The 20,597-nt window shown below is 35.2% G+C and overlaps 1 protein-coding gene across 1 annotated transcript; it reads right to left on the bottom strand.

The window, feature by feature from the left end:
• Nucleotides 1-6,846: 6,846 nt before the first annotated feature.
• LOC149231443 (uncharacterized) lies at nt 6,847-7,884 on the bottom strand. Its single transcript, XM_089381641.1, has one exon. It carries the CDS (start codon nt 7,882-7,884, stop codon nt 6,847-6,849), a length of 1,038 nt encoding a protein of 345 aa, XP_089237767.1.
• Nucleotides 7,885-20,597: the final 12,713 nt, after the last annotated feature.

Genomic DNA, 20,597 nt, shown 5'->3' with positions numbered 1-20,597 from the left:
TATACTCCAAAACTAAATTTAATATACAATACTAAATTTTAACATTTTCTTTATTAAATATAACAATTAAATCTTAAATTATAATTATTTATTAATTAATAACAATATATTCTAAAATCAGCCCCATGGGGGTAGGCGAGTTGGTAATCACAGTGAAGTTCATTAGAAAGGCAGGCTTAGTACTCGGTACTGAAGGTCACGAGTTCACCCGGATGGTTATAGAGGTAGCGGTCAGAATTGACCCCATGTAACGCAAGTCAGGAGACTACCCCTGTTACCGATTCCAATGTATAATAATAAAAAAAAAACAATCTGTTCTAAAATCAATTGAAGATCTTTAGAAATTTTCAATTTTAACTATAGTATCAATTTTCTAATAACCCCATTTCAAAATAAAAATAAATTATGATAAAATTTGAAATATATCAAATATGAAACAAACATAAAAATCTTAATCATTTAACTTTATTCCTAATCATACAATATCCAAAATATTTCAAAATCTAGATCACTACAAGTTAATAACAATGACAATGAGACCGTTAAATATACATGAATATATGTAAATCTGATATCAATGAACAATGCCAACAGCAGGATCCCTATAACAGCGACAACGTAGGCATCAATTGAAATCACTAAAAACATGATTAGCGTAAACCACAATGTCATCTTCATGGCTATAAATTGCCTGTTTACAGGAACCAGCAGTTACCACAATGGCAGTAACATCAATAGTGATAACATGGACACTGAAAATATTAAAAACAAAAATAGCAGTCGTCTAACATATATGGCACCAGTGTCACTAATGGCATAATATTTTTCTTTAAACTTTATATCCTAATTAATTATACAATATATTTATTTTAGTGATCTTATTAGTATTTTTAGTTTTTTTAAAATGAAGTAAATTATAAATGATTTTCATATCAAACTTATAATAAAAATTATAAAAATATTATAATTAAATTATTTTATTTAAAACTGTAAAATCGATAAAGACATATATAAAATTAGAATGATGTGTGATGATTTTACTTTTGGACATATTTTATTACATATATATTTTAAAATGTCATCTTTTAAATTTATTTGGGGTTGAGAGATTAAATTTTTTAATGTGCAAAGCTCTATTATAATGTAAAATTTGGAAAAAAAGTTTGTATGTTATATCACAATTTTTTGCTAATTTTTTTTTTTTTAATTCCACATTTATTTGGTTTTGAGCAAATCTCAAATCAAATATACATAATTGTAAGGAAATCTTTTATTCATATTGTTCACATTAATATGTTTTTTATTAGATTTTTTTTATAGAAAATTTTATTATTATTAATAATTTTTGAAAATAATATTGATGTCAACTCTATAAGGTGGAAATAACAACACATTTTTCCTTTCAACTTTTTTATTTCTATATATAATGTTGATAAAAAATTATATTACTTATTATGGAAATTAAAATATTTTATTTATGGTTGGTAGTGAAATATTGTTTTGTTATCAATATTTCACATCTCTTTCAGAGTAGAGTGGACAGTGATATCAATATTATTTTAAATCTTATGGATAAACTCCATATTGTATAATAAAATAATTACATATCTCCTATTAAAAAGTACACATCACTTATGGATGATTACTTTTTCTTTAAATATGATGATGATAGATAGTTAATGTCTACTAAGACCTATATGCTCTATGAGATATTAAGAAAGTAAGAGATTAATAGGAATTCTTTAACATTTGATTTCTATGTTAGAAAAGAAGTGAGAGATATGTTTCAAGATAACCATAATTTTTTAACATAAAAAGTCAAAAAAGCTAGTACCATCAAATGTATACAATGAAAATTCAAAAAAAAATACTTTCCATTTTCAACATTGTTAGTATTGCAAAAATAATATTAATTTTTAGAAAATAATTTTTTTTGACAATTTTTATTTTTTATTACTATTAATATTATTTTATTTTTTTAAACATAATATTAGGGACGTTAGTAAACCCATGAATAATTTTATTAATACATTTCAACTATTTATATGTTTCATTGATATATTAATTATACTCATTTAAAAAAGAAAATGTTATTTTCAAACATATTTTAAGTTATACCTTTTTTAAAATAAAATAATAATAATAATAATCAAATTGACAGTAAAGGTTGATAGGATATCTCCCTATTTATAAGATAAAATAATATCTGTATAGATATATACATTTTAATAAAAATAATTACTCATTTTTAAAATAAAAAACAAACTAAACATCAAATTAATGTATTTAACTTTTTTGTTTGTGAAAATTTAACGAAGAAAACAAGGGTAAGAATTGGGTTAATGCTAAATTTGCCGCCCTGAAGGTGATAGCTCCAAGGGTTAGCACAGTTGCTCAAAATCAGTGCCTCGCCATCCAATCTCCCGAAGCCCTTGGAGTCAAGCCTTGCTAGTAAGCTGGGGGGCTAAATTCCCTTCAGAATAGATCAACCCAAATTTTCTTAAAGAGGTAGCATCACACATTGAACAGAGTGTCCGTAAACCACAACCTAAAAAAAACTTTAATATTCTTGGTTCCTGAAACTGTTGCAGTTCACAAGCTCGGGGCAGGGAAACGTGGTTTCAAGTTCTCAAATATTTCAATGCTACCGCTGCAGTTAATCAGTCTAAGTTGTATCATCTGTGATTTCCCGAAGTAGAGATCTGGTGTGGACTGAAATTTTTAGATTTGGAAACCGGGAAAATGATTCGAGGGGAATGGGCGATGTCGGTGAGGAATAATTTGGTTGGTTGAAGAAATTTGGATCTCTTTATTAATGGTTAGATTCTTCGATAATAATTTGGTTATACATACATCCCAATAAAATATGGGCTATGATTATTGCATCTTTATGTTGGGGCCATTGATTGTATTGCAATTCCAAAAGATAATAATTCAATAGTTGGGTAATTATTCATTACAACACTTAGTTTTCGGTGTTTGGGCCATACATGCATATAAGTTTATTATTAATTATTAAGCCTTTTAATTATAATTATATATATATATATATATATTTATTTCATTTACTCTATAAAATTTATATTTTTTATTTAATTTATAAATTCTATATTTTTTAAATTAACATTTTTAAATTTATTAATTTTAAAAATATATCAATTTAATTTAATTTAATATATTAAAAAATTGCAAATTGGTGTTGAGAATGAGAAAGTGAGTATATTTGTTCACAAAGCTTTGGATTGACGATGAATGGGTGTACTATTAAGACACTCCTTGCAATAGGTCACTGGTTCAAATTGCGTGTGGGTGCTTACTTACTAAAAAAAAGAAAAAATAAATGTATTTACAATTAACAAAAGAATATGAATATTAAATATATAATATATTTAAGAAATTTATAAGAAAAATTAAGTATTAATATTTTTATTAAAATAATATATTTAAAATCTAAATTTTTGAATTTGCAGATTTGTTAGAAATTGAGAATTTAGATTTATTTTTCAATAGACTTTCAAGTCTTGTTGCCGATTCCTAAAATTAACTTAAAAATAACACCGTGAATAATCAGAATTCTTAATCTCGAAATTTAAAAAAAAATATTTATTAAAAATAATATTTAGATATTAAAACATTTTAACTTGAATATTTTGATAAAGGTTTCCCCATTACATAACTTGAAGTCTTTAAAAAGCTATCGAAACTTTTTTTTAGGAAAAAAAAGCAAGATTATATTATATTGGTCTTGTATAAACAGTGGCAGAAAGTACATATCATGTATTTACATATATCATATTCCAGGGGAGAAACTTCTGTGCAAAAAACTACAAAATCTCAGATAAGAAAGATAAGACTTATGCAAAGACATCTCTAGCATCCCGCTAGGAGCATGTAACAGAGATGGATACTATCATTTAAGACCACCCATATTCAAGAGGAATCAAAAAATGATACAGAAAGGAGAAGGGCCATAAGCAAAACATTTGAAACAATTGAAGATGATCAGAAACCCGGGATACAGAAATCTTGTATGAAGAAAGACTCCCCATATGCCAAAACCTCCAGAGACTAGGTACCTATACCGAGGAGAAGACCCTGCTTAGACAGACAGTCCGCAACCTGATTCCGAGTCCTGTAGATGTGTTGTATAGAGCTGCCAACCATGAGGTCCCAAAAAAACATGACTCCCTCCAACCAGCCAGCAAGATGTGGGCATCTGATGATGCATTTACCATTAACATGATCTACCATGGACTTGGAGTCCCCGTAAATAGAGATGGAATGGATGTCAAAACAAATATAGAAAGCGAGCAGACCCGCAAGGGCCATTGCCTCCGCCATGTTGTTTGTCCCATTACCAGCATTCCAAGCCAATCTGTAATGTAGATGCTCACTTATGATTATGAAAACCCCACAGCCACAAGAATTTCGTTGGGCAGGTCCGTCAAAAAAGGCCATCGGGGGCCTAAGGAGAGGATCAGGAAACCCATTCATGTTAGACTTTTTCATTTTTGGACTCTCTTTGGGGACAAAGCTGAGAAGGAAATAAATGTTTTGTATAATGTCCATGAGAGACACCCTTACATCATTAAAAATTTTGTTGTTCCACCAACTCCAGGCACACCATAAAGTAGTCACAAAGATCGGCCTCCATGATTCTCGCTGTCTACCCCACCAGACAAAAGCGGCTTGAGTAGAGACATGTGAAACAAGAGGAAATCCATATAGAAAAGCCAATTCCTACCAAATTCGCTGAATGGAGTTGCATTGAAAGAACATATGAAAATTTGATTCCTCTACCGATTCACACATTTGGCATATGCTTGGGCCATGCCAATTTCTTTTCCGTAAGTTCTCCCAGGACAGGTTTTTATTATAAAAAACCAACCATGAGAAGTAAATGAGCTTGGGAGCGCATCTTGATTTCCAAAAAACTATGGGAAACTGTGAATAAGAGAGTGCATATTTAGAAGCCATCATATCAGTATAAATACCCTTGACAGTCACCTGTTTGTTTGTACCTGGTAAATTCCAAACTAAAAAATCTTGTAAATTGGACCGGAGAAACCCACAATTCCTTAGGTCATTCCTGAGTGGATTCCATAAATATAACAGTGACACCAGCAAGCCGATATCATGAGCAAATTTCCAAATGGGAATGGGACCCTGCCAGTCTGCAATCAATTTATCCCAAGTGAAGTATCCTTTGCCGTGTAGAAAGGAAAGGATTCTATTAGGTATAGAAATTCCTACGCATCCACTCATAATGGGTTCGATTTCAATGAAGATTCTTTTACCTGTTTGGAGGCTCCATTTAAGATTGCTCAGGAAGAAAGGGTCAATTTTGCGGAAGCTAAGCCAGATAGCAGAACCGCCCTTTACACCAATCCTTTTCAAACGGAACCAGTGCTCCATACGTTTACCTTTCATGTATTTTATTTTTATGGTGTTACTCCAAAGGCCATTCCCATAGATGCCTCTCCACAAGGATTTGCATAGAAGAGCTTTTCCAAATGTTCTTAAATCTAGTAAACCCCAACCGCCTGATGACTTCGGCCTAGAAATCTTCTCCAGAGAAGTGAGATGATATTTTCCTTGAACTGCATTGCCGCCCCAGATGAAATTTGAAGTGATCTTGTTCATTTTTTGAATAATGCTTGCCGGGAGGTAGAAAATGTGTGCCCAATACACAACAAGTTGTAGAATAACAACACGTGTTAGAACTATTCTTCCAGCCAGAGTTAGGCATTTATATTCCCAGGAGGAAATCTTTTTGTAATATTTGTCAATGAGCCATTTCCAATCCTCTTTTGAATATCCTTTTGCCTTTAGGTGAAATCCCAGATATTTAATACCTTCCCTGATTGACTTTGTGGCGACACCAAACATATCAGCAATCCACGCCACCATCTCCATATTGACATCATTGTGATATAGGGTAGATTTTGATATATTTATTTGTAAACCCGTGGCCCTTTGAAACCTATATAGAATGTCATAAAGGCATCTCCATGTAACCCTGCATAGCATCGCAAAGATAAGAACATCGTCAACAAATAAATTGTGGGATATATAGTTGTTCCTGCATATCTTCAAGGGTTTACAGTGGTTCTCTGATACAGCCTTATTGATATGGAGACTAAGGGAGTTCATCGCCAGGATGAATGACAGCGTAATTAACATTCTCAATACATGCCATGATCCAATTAATGACATTTGACTTTAGACCAGTCTTTGCTAATAAGCATCTGATGAAACCCCATTCCAAGCAGTCATAAGCTCTTTGCAAGTCAATCTTCAGTATAGCCGCCTCAGATCTGTTGGAGAACATGGAGAACAAGCTTTCCTGAGTGATTGCGACAGCGTCAATTATATTTCTGCCCTTTAAGAAAGCATGTTGATCTTTTGTCAATGACTCGGCCAAGGATGCTTTGATCCGTTCTGCAATGATTTTTGATATAATTTTGAATGAAATATTGCATAAAGAGATCGGCCGGAAGTCTTTGAAGGAGTCTGCATCCAATTTCTTTGGTATCAGGGCTATCTGCGTAGAAGAAGTAATATGATGGATGCTGCCCGAAATTCTTGTGGCTTCCACCATTCTCAAAAGATCTGTTTTCATGATGTCAAAAAAGTGTAAGATGAATTCTACAGTCCAACCATCAGGCCCTGGGCATTTGTCCTTTTTAAAGGCCTTCATGACTTCTAAGAGTTCCTCCTCAGATATGGGACGAAACAGCACATCATTTTTTGTATCGTCAAACATTTGGGGGGCCAGATCAATACCCCACAGGATATCCTGAAAACTGTTGTTTTCACTTCTTTTGTACTGATCTTTGAAATATCTCACTGCCTCATTTGAAATATCATGTTGTGAATAGAGGAAACCCCCCTGACCATCGCGATTTTCCAGATAGCGTTCCTCTCTCTCCTTGCATTTGCGAACCTGTGAAAAAACTTGGTGTTCTTGTCACCTTCCATGAGCCATGTCGCCCTACTCTTCAGCCTCCATGAGGCCTCCTCCTCCTTTAGAATTTTCTGTTTTCTCCTTTCGAGTTCATTTATACGACATTTCAAATTGAAAGGAAGAGAATTGGCATTCAAATGAATAGAAATATCAGACAACTCCTTTTGAATTTCTTTGAGAGCCAATCTGTCCGCCTGACGTTTTCTGGTTTGCCATGCCTTAACCACTTTTCTCATAGAGGTCATTTTGTCCCTGAAAGTCAGAAAAGGAGGATCCAAATTGTTTGAGGATAGATCCTTCCAGGCCTTTGTTACTTCTATATTGAAAGCCGGGTCTTCTAAGAAGGTTCTGTTGAACTTGAAAGGGTACCCCTGCCTGTAACCTTTTTCCCTCCAGCTGAGACAAATTGGCCTGTGGTCAGAGATGAAAGCACTTTCAATAGTCGAAAGAGGCATACCCATTTTATCTATAATGCTGGCATGGACAATAAAGCGATCAATTCTTTTGGCAATATAGGCTTCTTTGATTCGTCCGTTGCTCCACGTAGGCATCATATTGGACGGAACGACATCAACAAGATTCTTATGAAGGAATTCATATTTGATTTTGTCCGAGAGCGGATCTCTCTTCCTACATCTCCCCCAACATTCTTCCGAGCTTAGAGTAATATTAAGATCACCTGCAATCACTAATGAATCGATGTCAAAAATTTCTGAGTCAAAAAACTTTCCCCAGAAAATAGATCTGTTTTTATAAGGGGCGTAAATATTCAAGATATTGATGGGGTTAGAAAATCCTCTGATATCTGCCGATATGAGAATTCCAGCAAAGCATTTGTAGGCTTTTGCATTGATCCAAGAAGGATCCCACATAACCGCCAAACCTCCCGAGAGACCCTCAGCGTCCGAGGCCGCCATGTGCCACAGAGGAAGCATTTTCCTAAAATAGGAGATGGCAGCTTGTTTACTATGCATTGTTTCTTGAATAAGAATGATTTTCGGCCTTACAGAGAGAAAGAGATCTTTAAGTGCCAAAAATTTGAGATCTGCTCCCAGACCTCGGATATTCATAGATAAGATGAAATTCATTTTTTTTGTGGGGGGGGGAGGCAGCCGCGCTTGCTCTAAGAGGCTGATTCTCCGACACTTCAAGAATGGGAATGTCCACCAGGGATAGGGTCCTAATATCTTTGTCCACGTCATAAGCCCGTCCGCGGAAATGTCTACTTCCTCCATTTTTCTTCTTCCTGACAGTAATATTTTTAGCGGAATTTGGACTTATAAAAGGAGGAGACGGATTCGGAGGCTTGTGAATGGTTAAGGGCTCCAATTCAAGGGATTTCTTGCTCAGGAGAAAATCAATATCGCTATCATATAAGTTTGCAGGAGATGAGGATGGAGAATTTTGAGGCGTAGCAGAGACCATAGGTTCTTTACCCTTGACGGAGGGGAGGAGGCTTTTTTCAGGAGTAGGCGAAGGTGAAGAGATAACAATGGTCTGTGTCCCCACCTTAAAATTTTTTGGTTTGGGTATCGGGAGGGGGGAGGGAATTGCATTTTCTTCGAGAGGGACCGGGGGAGAGGGACAGATGAAGGATTGCAGCTCTTTCCCGGCGCTATAGTCTTCAAATGAAAAAGATTCCGGCTTTGAAGGTCCTGATCTGGAATCAAGGCATAATGAGCGTGCTTGAGAAAAGAGTTGGGGAGATGTAATAGATCCATCGACGATGTTCTTACCATTCTGAGCATTCTCCAGATCCGTCGGAGTCCAACTAGCTGACGGAGTCTGCTGAACATCAGACAGGGACCGAGGGGAGTTCGCCCGGAATTTGTCATGGGCCCCTCTTTTTTTTTTTAATATGTGGACGACGGGGGCAGTTGTTTATTAGATGTCCAGTCCTGTGACAGGCGGAGCATCTAAAAGGAATACCCCAGAAGTCAAGCCTTTGATTAATTTTTAGATTCCTCCAGGTGATCTCTATATGATCTGGGAAGCCACCCCTGTAAGCCTTCTCAATAAGTATCCATGCAATGCGTTTGTCTCTCTGCCCCAAAACCCATGGGTCGACGTAGACAAATCTGCCAATAGAGTTGCCTATCTCCATTAAAGTCTCCCTGGACCAGAGTTCCAGCGGGAGATTTGGGAGCTTTACCCAAATTAAGTTGTTTGATGGAGTGTTATTCAAGGGGTTGTATCCTATATACCATCTGTGGAGAACAAGGAAGCTTTTTCCAAATACCCATGGAAGCTTCTGGATAGCTTCAACGTCGTCCGCACTTAGAAACTGAAAACTATACCACTCCCTCATGAGCTTTGATACTATGGGAAAATAGCCTATCAGCGGTTTCCACTGCGCTTCCAACCACTTCCTCATTGCGGCATCCTCCATTTCTGGGAAGTGCCACTTACCCACCAAAGCGAACTTCTGAAGCTTTTCTATTCTATCAGACAGATGGACACTGTCCAATTTAAGTGCATCAGGCGGAGGAATGGTTCTGACGGGCTTCCGTGCTTTGTTGTATCGATTTGGCTCGTTTATGAAAACACTTTGAGACCAGGCCCCATCCTTGTCAGCATCCTGATTTGCTGGCTGGATAACCACGTCCTCCAAAGTAGCCTGCCAGCTACCTGTTTTCGTGGCCTTCTCCCAGTCCTTCTCAGCTTGTATGGTGGCACGTACCATGGCCTCCGTGGCCGATACGTCAGACTCAGCTTCCATACGTCACTACCACTGTCTTTTAAATAAGTACCGTAGAAATATAATCCTAAGGAGATTGCAATACAGACTGAGAGGTACAAAACTTTAATGAGAGTTTGAACGGCTTCTGAGCAAAGAGCCCAGGTCAATAAATCCTCCGGTAAGGGAAGAGGCTCTTCTGACAGGAAAAACAAACATTCTGAGGCTACGGATGAGAATGATTTAATGGCCCAGATATAGAAAATCCTCTTTCTAGGTGTAACCACGAGGAGGATTGAATGCCAAATCGGGGAGTAGTACTAACAAATATCCGGGAGTCAGACTAAAGCTCAGAGCATATAACCTGGGTAGAATGTGGCTGGAGATATGATATCACATGTCTGACAGAGGGCTCGTCGATAAAGAGAGGCGCAGTAAACGATAGGACCAGCTGTCCAATATCATTTACTAGAATTAATAGCATCTAAAACAGCCCTTGGGCAGAGGAAACCGGGAGAAAGGAAAACCAGATTCAGTTGGTCGAAATCTGGTATTCCAGGCCTGGAAACGGAGGGAGAGAGGGGACTGTTACCAGCCCAGGAATCAGTAGCAGTCTGTAGGAAAAAACAAGCCACTTCTGTGCCTAGCTAGTTGTGGAGTCCCGGCAATCAACACAACAACAGTATATTTGAAAAATACACCACCATGTTCCTACCTTAACTCTAAAGTCTGTACAGGGCTTGTAAAAACCTATAGATTGTTTCAGCTTGCTAAATATAAACCAGACCATGTTGAAGCAGTAGATTTATAAAAAAGGAGCACATCTATCTTCCCATATTATGATAATCAGCTAAGACAGATGAGAAATGATAAAAACTTGCTATAATAATTCGCAGAAATGTGTTAAAGCTTTGAGAAAGATATTGTGATGTCTGAGGAAGCTATTTAATTAACGGACAGGTGATGGGGGTAGGGAAAAACTGACCTCATTTCTGTAGAGACCTGCCGAGTGAAGAGCAGCAAAACCTCCAGCGAAAAACCAGAACCAGCGTCGCGGAAAACTATGAAAATGGAGGAGGGAAGGGAGCTAACCAAACTTTCACTGATCCCTCACTGTCTGAATTTATAAAAAACTCCCGGGACAATGCGAAGTTCGGACTGAAAGGTGGCATTCATTCGAAAGGCCATGAGGAGAAAGGCTTAGGAGAAAACATCAAACTCGGCCTAAGAGGAGACGTGCATGGCTAGCCGCATTTGTACTTCCTGATACCGACTCAAACTCTTCCCTTACAGGACAAAAACAAATACTAACTAGCTTTATATTGGCTGACTTTTAACCAAATGGAGCACCTATAACTTCCCCTCATTTTTTAAGAGTATTGTATTGAATGGAGTACATATAAGTTTTGAAAATATCGAAGGCATTAACTTTGAATGGAATTTTAAATTAATTTCACAACTACAATGTGGCTTCAATCACATCTTAATTTGTTTTTAAAACTTTGGAAACAAAGATTAACAACAGATACGTCTTTACTTGAAGGTTTTTATATGTATTCGTGTAATTGCCTTGTACGTGAAGGTTCCATTAAACTTGATATTACTGCAACACTGATCATATATTTCTTTTATTGATACGTCAGCCAAGTTGTCTGTTATAAGCTTTGGAGTACCAGAGCTTTGCTACATAAAATATATGGGAAAGGCAAAGAGCTTAAATACATATCGAACATATGACCTGAGCTTAAATACATATCGAACATATGACCTGCTTTTTTATTGATGATATAAAATTTGATTACTACAATGAATTTGGTGAAGTGTATTTAAATTTTTTCGACTAGTGACTGTCTAAAATATTTTGACATGCAATCACATACTTAATTCGACTATGACTTAACTCAATTTGACTCAACCCTTCAACACTCAGTTAATTCATTATTTAATTTTAGCCAACTCCTCATGCCGGAGTAATTAGCTTATTTCAACAAAATATTGACTCAATGATTAACTTCTTTGGAGTATCATAAATGTAATGAATAAATTAGATAGTGGCATGGATGGCACCATTGGTGGCTAAAGCAAGTAAAAATAACGTTGTAGTCTAACGAGGCTCCTTTTTTGCCCTGAAAGTTATGGAAATTCCTGCCATATTTTGAAAAAATCAGGTAGGGATTTTTGTAAATTCAAGTAAAAGTTGTCAAACTTCATAATTTTAGGAGCCTTCAATGTTTTTCATGGGGTTGAATCCATTTCCACTATCAAAAATACGATTCAAAAACTGCCTCTACAAAATTTCTTGAAAATTTTTACCCAAATTCCGACTACTTTTGATGGTTTAGACAATTCCTCGACCTAAATACACAACTCTTATACCGAATTCAGTTAAAAACTTAATTCGTGGTTTACAAATCTCAATAGATTTTTTAGTTTAATGATTTTGTGACGTTATAGATGTATTTTATTTTTATTGGTGTTGTAAAGTAGCGTTGAACGAACATGTTCTTATTTTTGTTGCAAAGCCATTTAGTGTGAAATAAGTTAATGTTTCCATCCTCGTTAAGCATATTGGTTCTCAAGTTTTGTATATTGGTACTAAAGTTTTTGGGTACAAATTATAACATCTTACAACACTTTATTCAATATTATGTAATTTGTAGTTTTTAAATAAAGATCTTAACTATAATTTTTATTATTATGTGTATGTTTTTTTGGAAAATCTATTATAATTCAGTTGTTAAGATTAACAATAGGAACAATTATTGCAAGTTGCTATTTGCAAATGTAGGATGATTCGTCACTTCTATTTAAGGATAACCATGCCACTTGGAATTATCAGCTTGTGATCAAGAATGAGGCATGTATTCACTCCAGCCAAATACCTTTGGGTCTTGGACCATTCAACTATTACCTTTAGTTCCATGAAAAATAAATTCTTAGCCAAGAAACAGTGTTAGGACATACCCCCAAATTTTAAAGCATAGCCAAAAGTTTGATATACAACTATAAATAAGGTAAAAATTAATATTTTTTTATTAAATACAATCATTAAACTTTAAATAATAAATCAATATTCTAATGGCAGAAGTGTCCTCAGACACATAATTTTATTAATCAGAAAAAACAATTACATAATATGATTTTGCAAGAGTTTACACCCGAACAACACAAACACTCTTGCAATGAGCTATTTGTAAGTTCCATGTCCTAACTACCTCTAATTATGGATCACTTATTAAATAACAAGTGTCCATTTACAATAAATGTTATAAAAATCAACTAGCTAACAAATCTCCTAAAATAGAGCCTAAGATACGACACATTTGGAGAGTCATATCTAGTTACAACAATATGCTAATTCTAAAAGTCTCCATTAAATAATTAAATATTCTAGAATAATAATTATTAGTTTAATATCTTAAATTAATAATTATTTTATTCTAATTTTATAACCTATGATAAAATTGTATTTTTGGATCATCTAACATTCCCCCCTATGATCCAAAGATACATTACAACAGATACTAAGTTCATCCCTGAACTTAGTAAATTTTATTCTGCCAAGCGGTTTCGTGAAAATGTCGGAGATCTGATCTTCGGAAGGACAATAAACTGGCTTGAGGACATCTTTGGCAATGAGAGATCTGATATGATGATACTTGGTGTCCACATGCTTTGTCTTTGAATGAAAAACTGGTTTCTTGGCAAGTTTGATGGCTGACTGGCTATCAATGAATAATGATGTAGCTTTTGCCTGAGAAATGCCCCAAGTCCTGCAAAATTCGGTGCAACCAAACAATTTCACATGCTGCTTCCCATGCTGAAATGTACTCTGCTTCTGCTGAAGAAGTGGCCACTGTAGCTTGTTTCTTACAACTTCAAGATACTGCTGCTGACCCCATGTTCATTAAATAACCTGATGTTGATGCTCGATCATCAATACTCCCAGCAAAGTTGGCATCAGAATATCCACCAAGTACAAAATTTTTAGTCTTTTTGTAAAGAAGACTAAAATCTTTTGTTCCTTGGATATATCGAAGAACTCTTTTGGCTGCATTCCAGTGGCTGTCTCGTGGTTACTGCATAAAACGTGAAATAATACTTACTGCATAAGATAGATCAGGACGAGTATTTGTCAAATAAATCAAGCTGCCAATCAACTGTCTGTAAGTTGTACTGTCCACCTTTGCCCCCCTTCAAATTTTGAAAGTTTCAAGTTTTTCTCCATGGGGGTAAGAACGGGCTTGCAATCTTGCATGCCAAATCGCTGAAGAACCTCTGCTGCATACTTACTCTGAGAAATGAAAATATGATGTGGACATTGGAAGAATTCAATTCCAAGATAGTAGTGAAGTAATCCCAAATCTGTCATCTTAAAACCTGCATGTAACTCCTTTTTCACCTGTGCAATATGATCATCATGGTTGCCAATGATGATCAAATCATCTACATACATAACAAGAATGACCAGATATTTTCCCTGTTCTCGCACATACAAAGTATCATCAAATTCACTTCGTTGAAAACCAACTTTCTTAAGGTATTCATCCATCTTTGCATACCAAGCTCGGGGAGCATGTTTTAATCCATATAAAGCCTTGATCAATTTGCAGACTTTATGTTCTTGTCCTTCAACTTCAAAACTTGGCAGTTGGGTCATATACACTTCCTCCTGTAAATCCCCGTTGAGAAAATCACTTTTCACATCCATTTGATGAACTTTCCATCCTTTCTTAGCGGCCAATGCAAGTGTTAATCGGATGGTGTTCCATTTAGCTGTAGGAGAAAAAGTTTCCTCATAATCAATGCCTTCCTGCTGCGCAAAACCTTTTGCGACAAGTCGTGCTTTATACTTTTCAAGTTCTCCCTTTTGATTATACGTAATTCTGTAAACCCATTTGCATCCTATGGGTTTAACATTTTCTGGACAATCAACAAGTTTCCAAGTGTTGTTATCAATTACTGCCTGATATTCTTCAACCATAGCCTGTTGCCATTCTTTATGTTTTACTGCTTCTTTGTATGTGGAAGGTTCAGTAAAATCATTTGCTATCAAGGAAAAATTGCCTTCACTTCTATGTGCCCTTCTCGTGCCTATTTTATTCTGTTCATCAGGCTTTACATCTTTCAAAAGTTGAACTCCCCATTTCGGAAGTTGGTGCTCACTTGTTTGCGCTTCTGTAAAGTCCCCATCATTGTAAAGAGGATTAATATAAACTGATATTCGTCGTTCAGGTGAAGAATGTGGAGAATCGTTGTCAGAAGAACTGCTGCTGCTTGGAGATGCGGATGAACTGCTAGAAGACCCAGATGATGTTGTTGATGTAGATGGACTGGATGACTCATCTTCAGAGGAAGGAAAATCAAGTTCATACCAATTTGGTGAAGTTGGTTGACTTTGCATTTTTCCATTTATTTTACTTCCCTTAGTTTCTAACTTGTGAAGAAGATTTTCAATTTCTTCAGCACTTTTACACTCAGTTTCATCAAAAATGACATCCCTGCTCACAATGAATTTTCCATTGGTCAAAAGATGATACCCTTTCTTCTCATCAGAATAGCCAATCATTATGCATTTTAAACTTCTTGAGTCAAGCTTAGTTCATTTTTCTTTCGGAACTAAGGCATAACAAACTGACCCAAAAACTCTAAGATGTTTAACTCGAGTTTTGAAACCAAACCAAGCTTCATAAGTGTGATTCCGTCTAAAGAAGCAGTTGGAGATCTGTTTCTTAAGTAGACAACTGTATGAATTGCTTCCGCCCAATATGTTGGACTTAACCTTTTGAAAGTTAACATGGATCTCGCCATGCCTAACAAAGTGCGATTCATTCTTTCAACTACTCCATTTTGCTGTGGAGTGTAAACATTAGTAAGATGTCGTCTTATGCCATTTTCACTGCAATAAGTTTTTAATTCATTTGAAGTGAATTCTCCCCCATTATCTGTCCTGAGAGTACCTATCTTTTCTTTGACTTCATTTTCAACAAGTTGGCAAAAAATTTTAAATTTATCAAATGCTTCTGACTTGTTCTTCAAAAAGTAAACCCAAGTCATTCTGTTGAAATTATCAATGAATAGTAAGAAATATTTGCATCCACCAAAGGAAGTTTGTAGTGGTCCACAAACATCACTGTGAACTAGTTGTAGCTGCCTGTTTGCACGCCATGAACTTGTTGTAAAACTTTCTCGATTTTGTTTGCCATAAATGCAAGCTTCACATTTTGCATTTTCCTTTTTGAAAGTGGGAAGTCCTTTAACCATTCCTTGTTTCTGCAATTGAGAAAGACTCTCAAAATTCAAATGTCCATATCTTACATGCCATAGTCTTATAGGTGAAATACAAGTAGTCACTGCCCCTGCAAAATCAGAATGCCTTGGAATTACTGTCCCTTTCATTCGTAACAGTTTTCCATCTTCATAACCTGTCATGACTGTTTTCAAGTCTTGTTTGATTGAATTAATCTTCACTAAACCATCTTCCATAATCACCTGGTGTCCTGCTTGTCGAATCGTCAATAAAGAGAGCAAATTTTTCTTAAAACTTGGTACATACCATACATTGGAAATCATCTTTTCTCCAATGCCAGGGAAAAAAACTTTAACTACTCCTTTTCCATAAGGAGTATGTTTTGTATCATCAGCAAGAAAAATGGAATTAAGTTGGCAATCTTGAATATTCCAGAAAAAATCACGTCGACAAGTCATGTGCTGAGTTGCCCCGGAATCCAAGATCTAGGCATCTTCATAGTCACTTCTAAGATGGGATGAAAGTTGTGATGCTGGTGAGGAAGTAAAAACATATTTTGAGTTATCATCATATTGATCATTTGCAAATTGCACTGAATGCTGCTGAAACATGGGAATTTTATTAAGTGAAGTTCGACAATCTTCAGCATAATGGCCAACTTTGTTACATCTTCGACACACAATTTGACTTAAGTCTCTTCCTCTTCCTGAAGATTGTCCTCTGCCTCTGCTTTGACTTCTATTTTGAGATTGTCCTCTACCTTGATTATTATATCCTTGTCCTTGAAAATTGCCTCTTCCTTGGTTGTTTCCTCTACCTTGAAAATTATTCCTTCCTCCTCTGTTAAAATTGTTTCCTCTGCTTTGACTTCGACCTCGATTATGTGCTGCTTGATTTTGATTCCATCTACCTCTGCCTCGAGAACTGTCTGCTGATGACTTACTAGTGCTGGCCTCTGTGAGAAAAACATCTTCACCAACTTTCTTCTTCTTCCCAAAAGTTTTATCATGTTGAGTTAACATTTCACAGAGTTCATCAAACTTTAGTTTCTCTAATTTCCCAGTTACTTGTAGAGTCTCCAAAAAATGCGTGTAGGAAGAAGGAAGTCCAACAATTACAATTGTGACCATAAAGCTATCATCAATTGCGGGAAAACCAGCATTAATAATTTCTTGCCTAATATTCTTAAGTCTTGAGATATATTCAAGAACATCACCGCCTTCAGTTAATTTTTGTTGCAACAATTTTAATTGTAGATCGACTTTCTTTGATTCAGGTTGAGTATCAAAGAGGTCTTTAAAAGTTTTAAAAGCAGACCATGCATCTGTAGCATTTTTTATATGGACATACATTTCATCATTCACAGAAGATTTAATAAGAGCTAAGGATTTAGCATTCTTGATTTCCCATTTTGTTACTGCAACTGCATCTGTGGGTTTATTTGGCTTAACATCTCCATCACATATTCCTTGCCATAATTCATTGTAAATGAGTGTGCTTTCGATGAGATGATGCCATGTTTTATAAGATTTGGTGCCTTCAAGTTTGTCGGAATCAGAAAACAAATTAATCAACTTAGACATTGTAGCGTTGAGACTTCACACCATGAATCAAGCTCCAAAAACCTCAAGATGCGCAACACAATAGCAACACACGACGCAAAAAACAAACTATCGGGGCTTGGCCTTGACCCTCGAATAGTCGTCAAAACAGGAGAAAATTGACTGAGCTTTGCACTTGGCTCTAGTCAATTTCTCAAATTTTTACAAGGCAACTTTCAAAATTTGATTTTTACAATGGTGCTTTTGCACAATCTAGTAAAAAATTACCCCCCCCTCAAAGTAAAATTACTTTGAATTACAATGTGATGATCCCAATTAAAAAATAACTTCTTGAAAACAAATTACCCAACACACCTTATCTCTCCAATTTACAAATTACAAATAAAAATTTCCTTATTACTTCAACAAAAATACAAACCACCTTATTGCTCCAAATATTTACAAAATCCTTATTACTCCAATTACATAAAATTATTATACCGCATCTCACCCCATTACAAATTACAAACTATATATTACAAAAACCTTATCTCTTCAAATTACAAACTATTAAAAAAACTTTATAATTCACCTTAATTCCCCTTTACAAAAACTTTATTATGCATCTTATCATGACTCTCTTTTCCTTTTTATAAAAAACCCCCTTAAAAAAAATGAATGTTACGTGAACTTTTTAAAAAGTGAATTCTACTTTTAAAGCATATATCATGCCTTTTAAAAAAACACATCCTAACTCACGTTGACTTTTAAAAATCCACGCAGGCTGGCAAAGCTGATTAGAATGCTGGCTGGAACGACAGTGTGAACGATGGTTGGAACGCTAGTTTCAGCTGGCTTTTAAAAATCCACAAAGGCTGGCAATGTTGTTTGACTGGCAACGCTGGCTTTGCTGGCTGGCAACGCTGGCTTTGTTGGTAATTGCACTGAACAAGCCTACGGACTCTGAAGCTAAACAGATTTTCGGATCTGCAGATCTTGAAGCTGTACAAACCTACAAACTTAATTTAAAGATGACAATTATTGTACACACAAAACAACGATGCGTTCAGAAATTTGGAAAACGTTTTGAATTGGAGGCCGCTTCATTTTTGTTCAGGATTAGAGGTAGATTAGAGTTGCTGAAATGATACAAGGGAACGCTGATCAACTCGTTCATTTTCCAGATGAAATATTGAAGAACATTCTTTCCATAATTAGAAGGACTGATATTTTAGTCTCTCGATCTATAAGCGATGATTGGGCTACTGTGTTTGCACACAACTTCTGAATTTTCTCACGCAGTCAAAGTTTCTTTCAGTAGATGGAAGCTATCACATCACCGTCTCCTTCTCACATCAAAAGAGCATTCACCATTGGGCACTGAGTGAAAACGGGCCACTCAAAACTTGATGCTTTCATTCAATCGACTAACAGATTCTATCCACAATAGGCATCTCATGAGAATTCGCTCCAAAACCACTCAACAGAACACTGCCCACAATTCTCATACTAGCATGGATCTGCACTCGATAGACAATTCTCGTTGATTTCACCCAACATCCAATGGTGGGGATGAACTCTTCCACTCTTAAATGGAAGAAAAAATCTTCATAATTTGGTGAATCTCGAGCTCCCTCGAGGATGGAAGCCTCATTCAAACAGAAAATTCCGCTGAAAACAAACACCGACCGTGGCATGCAAAGGATGGACCACGAAGAAATACAGAGTTGGCGAGCGAAACAATAAGAGCGCAGAGAAAACACAGATTTGCATTTGCTGCTTTAAAAAATGATTTTAGAATTGGCAGATCTAAAATCAATATTTTTTTTTGCAAATTTCATACCAATCTTTTGCTGAGCACTTCAATGGAGTTTTCCAAAAACTTGTAGAGTTGGAATCTCCTCTTCAAATCAACTGCAGCATTACTGGAGCTCTGATACCACAATAATGGCAGAAGTGTCCTCAGACACATAATTTTATTAATCAGAAAAAACAATTACATGATATGATTTGGCAAGAGTTTACACCCGAACAACACAAACACTCTTGCAATGAGCTATTTATAAGCTCCATGTCCTAACTGCCTCTAATTATGGATCACTTATTAAATAACAAGTGTCCATTTACAATAAATGCTATAAAAACCAACTAGCTAACAAATCTCCTAAAATAGAACCTAAGATACGACACATTTGGAGAGTCATATCTAGTTACAATAATATGCTAGTCTCTATTAAATAATTAAACATTCTAGAATAATAATTATTAATTTAATATCTTAAATTAATAATTATTTTAATCTAATTTTATAACCTATGATAAAATTGTATTTTTGGATCATATTCATTAATGACAATCTTCGAACATTTTCAATTTTAACCACATAAACTAATTTTGTTATTAAAATAAGTTATTTTTTAATAACTTAATGTAAAATAAAAATGAATAAAAATATAAATTTATTTTAATTGTAAATTTTGAAATATATTAAATAGGAGTTGTTTTTAGTGCGACTTTTTAGACTTGCTAGTGCCTCAATCCGGTGGAGAAATTTGAGGTGAAATCTTGATTTGTGTTATTTAAACTAGTTTTTTTTATTGTATATATGGATTCAACCCTCTGGAAAACCCTTAGGGCACTTCTATTGCACATGATTACCCATTAAATTTGTGATTTCAATAAATCCGTGTCAAATTTTAGAAAAATTAGATCGAAAAACCTACCGTAAAAGCTTCCAAAAAATCGTACTAAAAACAACTCCTATTAAATATAAAACAAGCATAAAATCAAAAAATTTAACCATATATCTTTATTCCTAATCATACAATATCCAAAATATTTCAAAATTTACCATCCAAATAAACATAAGCTCAACTTAATAACAATGCCATGAAAACATTAAATACATGAGAACAATGTCAATCTCAATATTAGGATCACCCAATCATATAGAATCCAAAAATTTCAAATACAATCCAAATAAAAATTAACTCAACTTAGTAACAATGACCATAAGACATTAAATACATGAATATGAATATATATAACACGCATATCAATGAACAATACCAACAGCAGGATCACGGCCATAACATTGTCGTATGGCATTCTTATGAGCGATACTCAAACATAGTGGCACTATTGTCACTGACGGAAAATAAT

Source organism: Pinus tabuliformis, chromosome J, assembly GCF_031772625.1.
Source record: "Pinus tabuliformis cultivar Carrire ecotype Pingquan chromosome J, CPIR1, whole genome shotgun sequence".
NCBI lineage: Eukaryota > Viridiplantae > Streptophyta > Pinopsida > Pinales > Pinaceae > Pinus > Pinus tabuliformis.
Note: the sequence above shows the minus strand (reverse complement) of the source record. Positions and strands in the feature narration are given on the sequence as shown.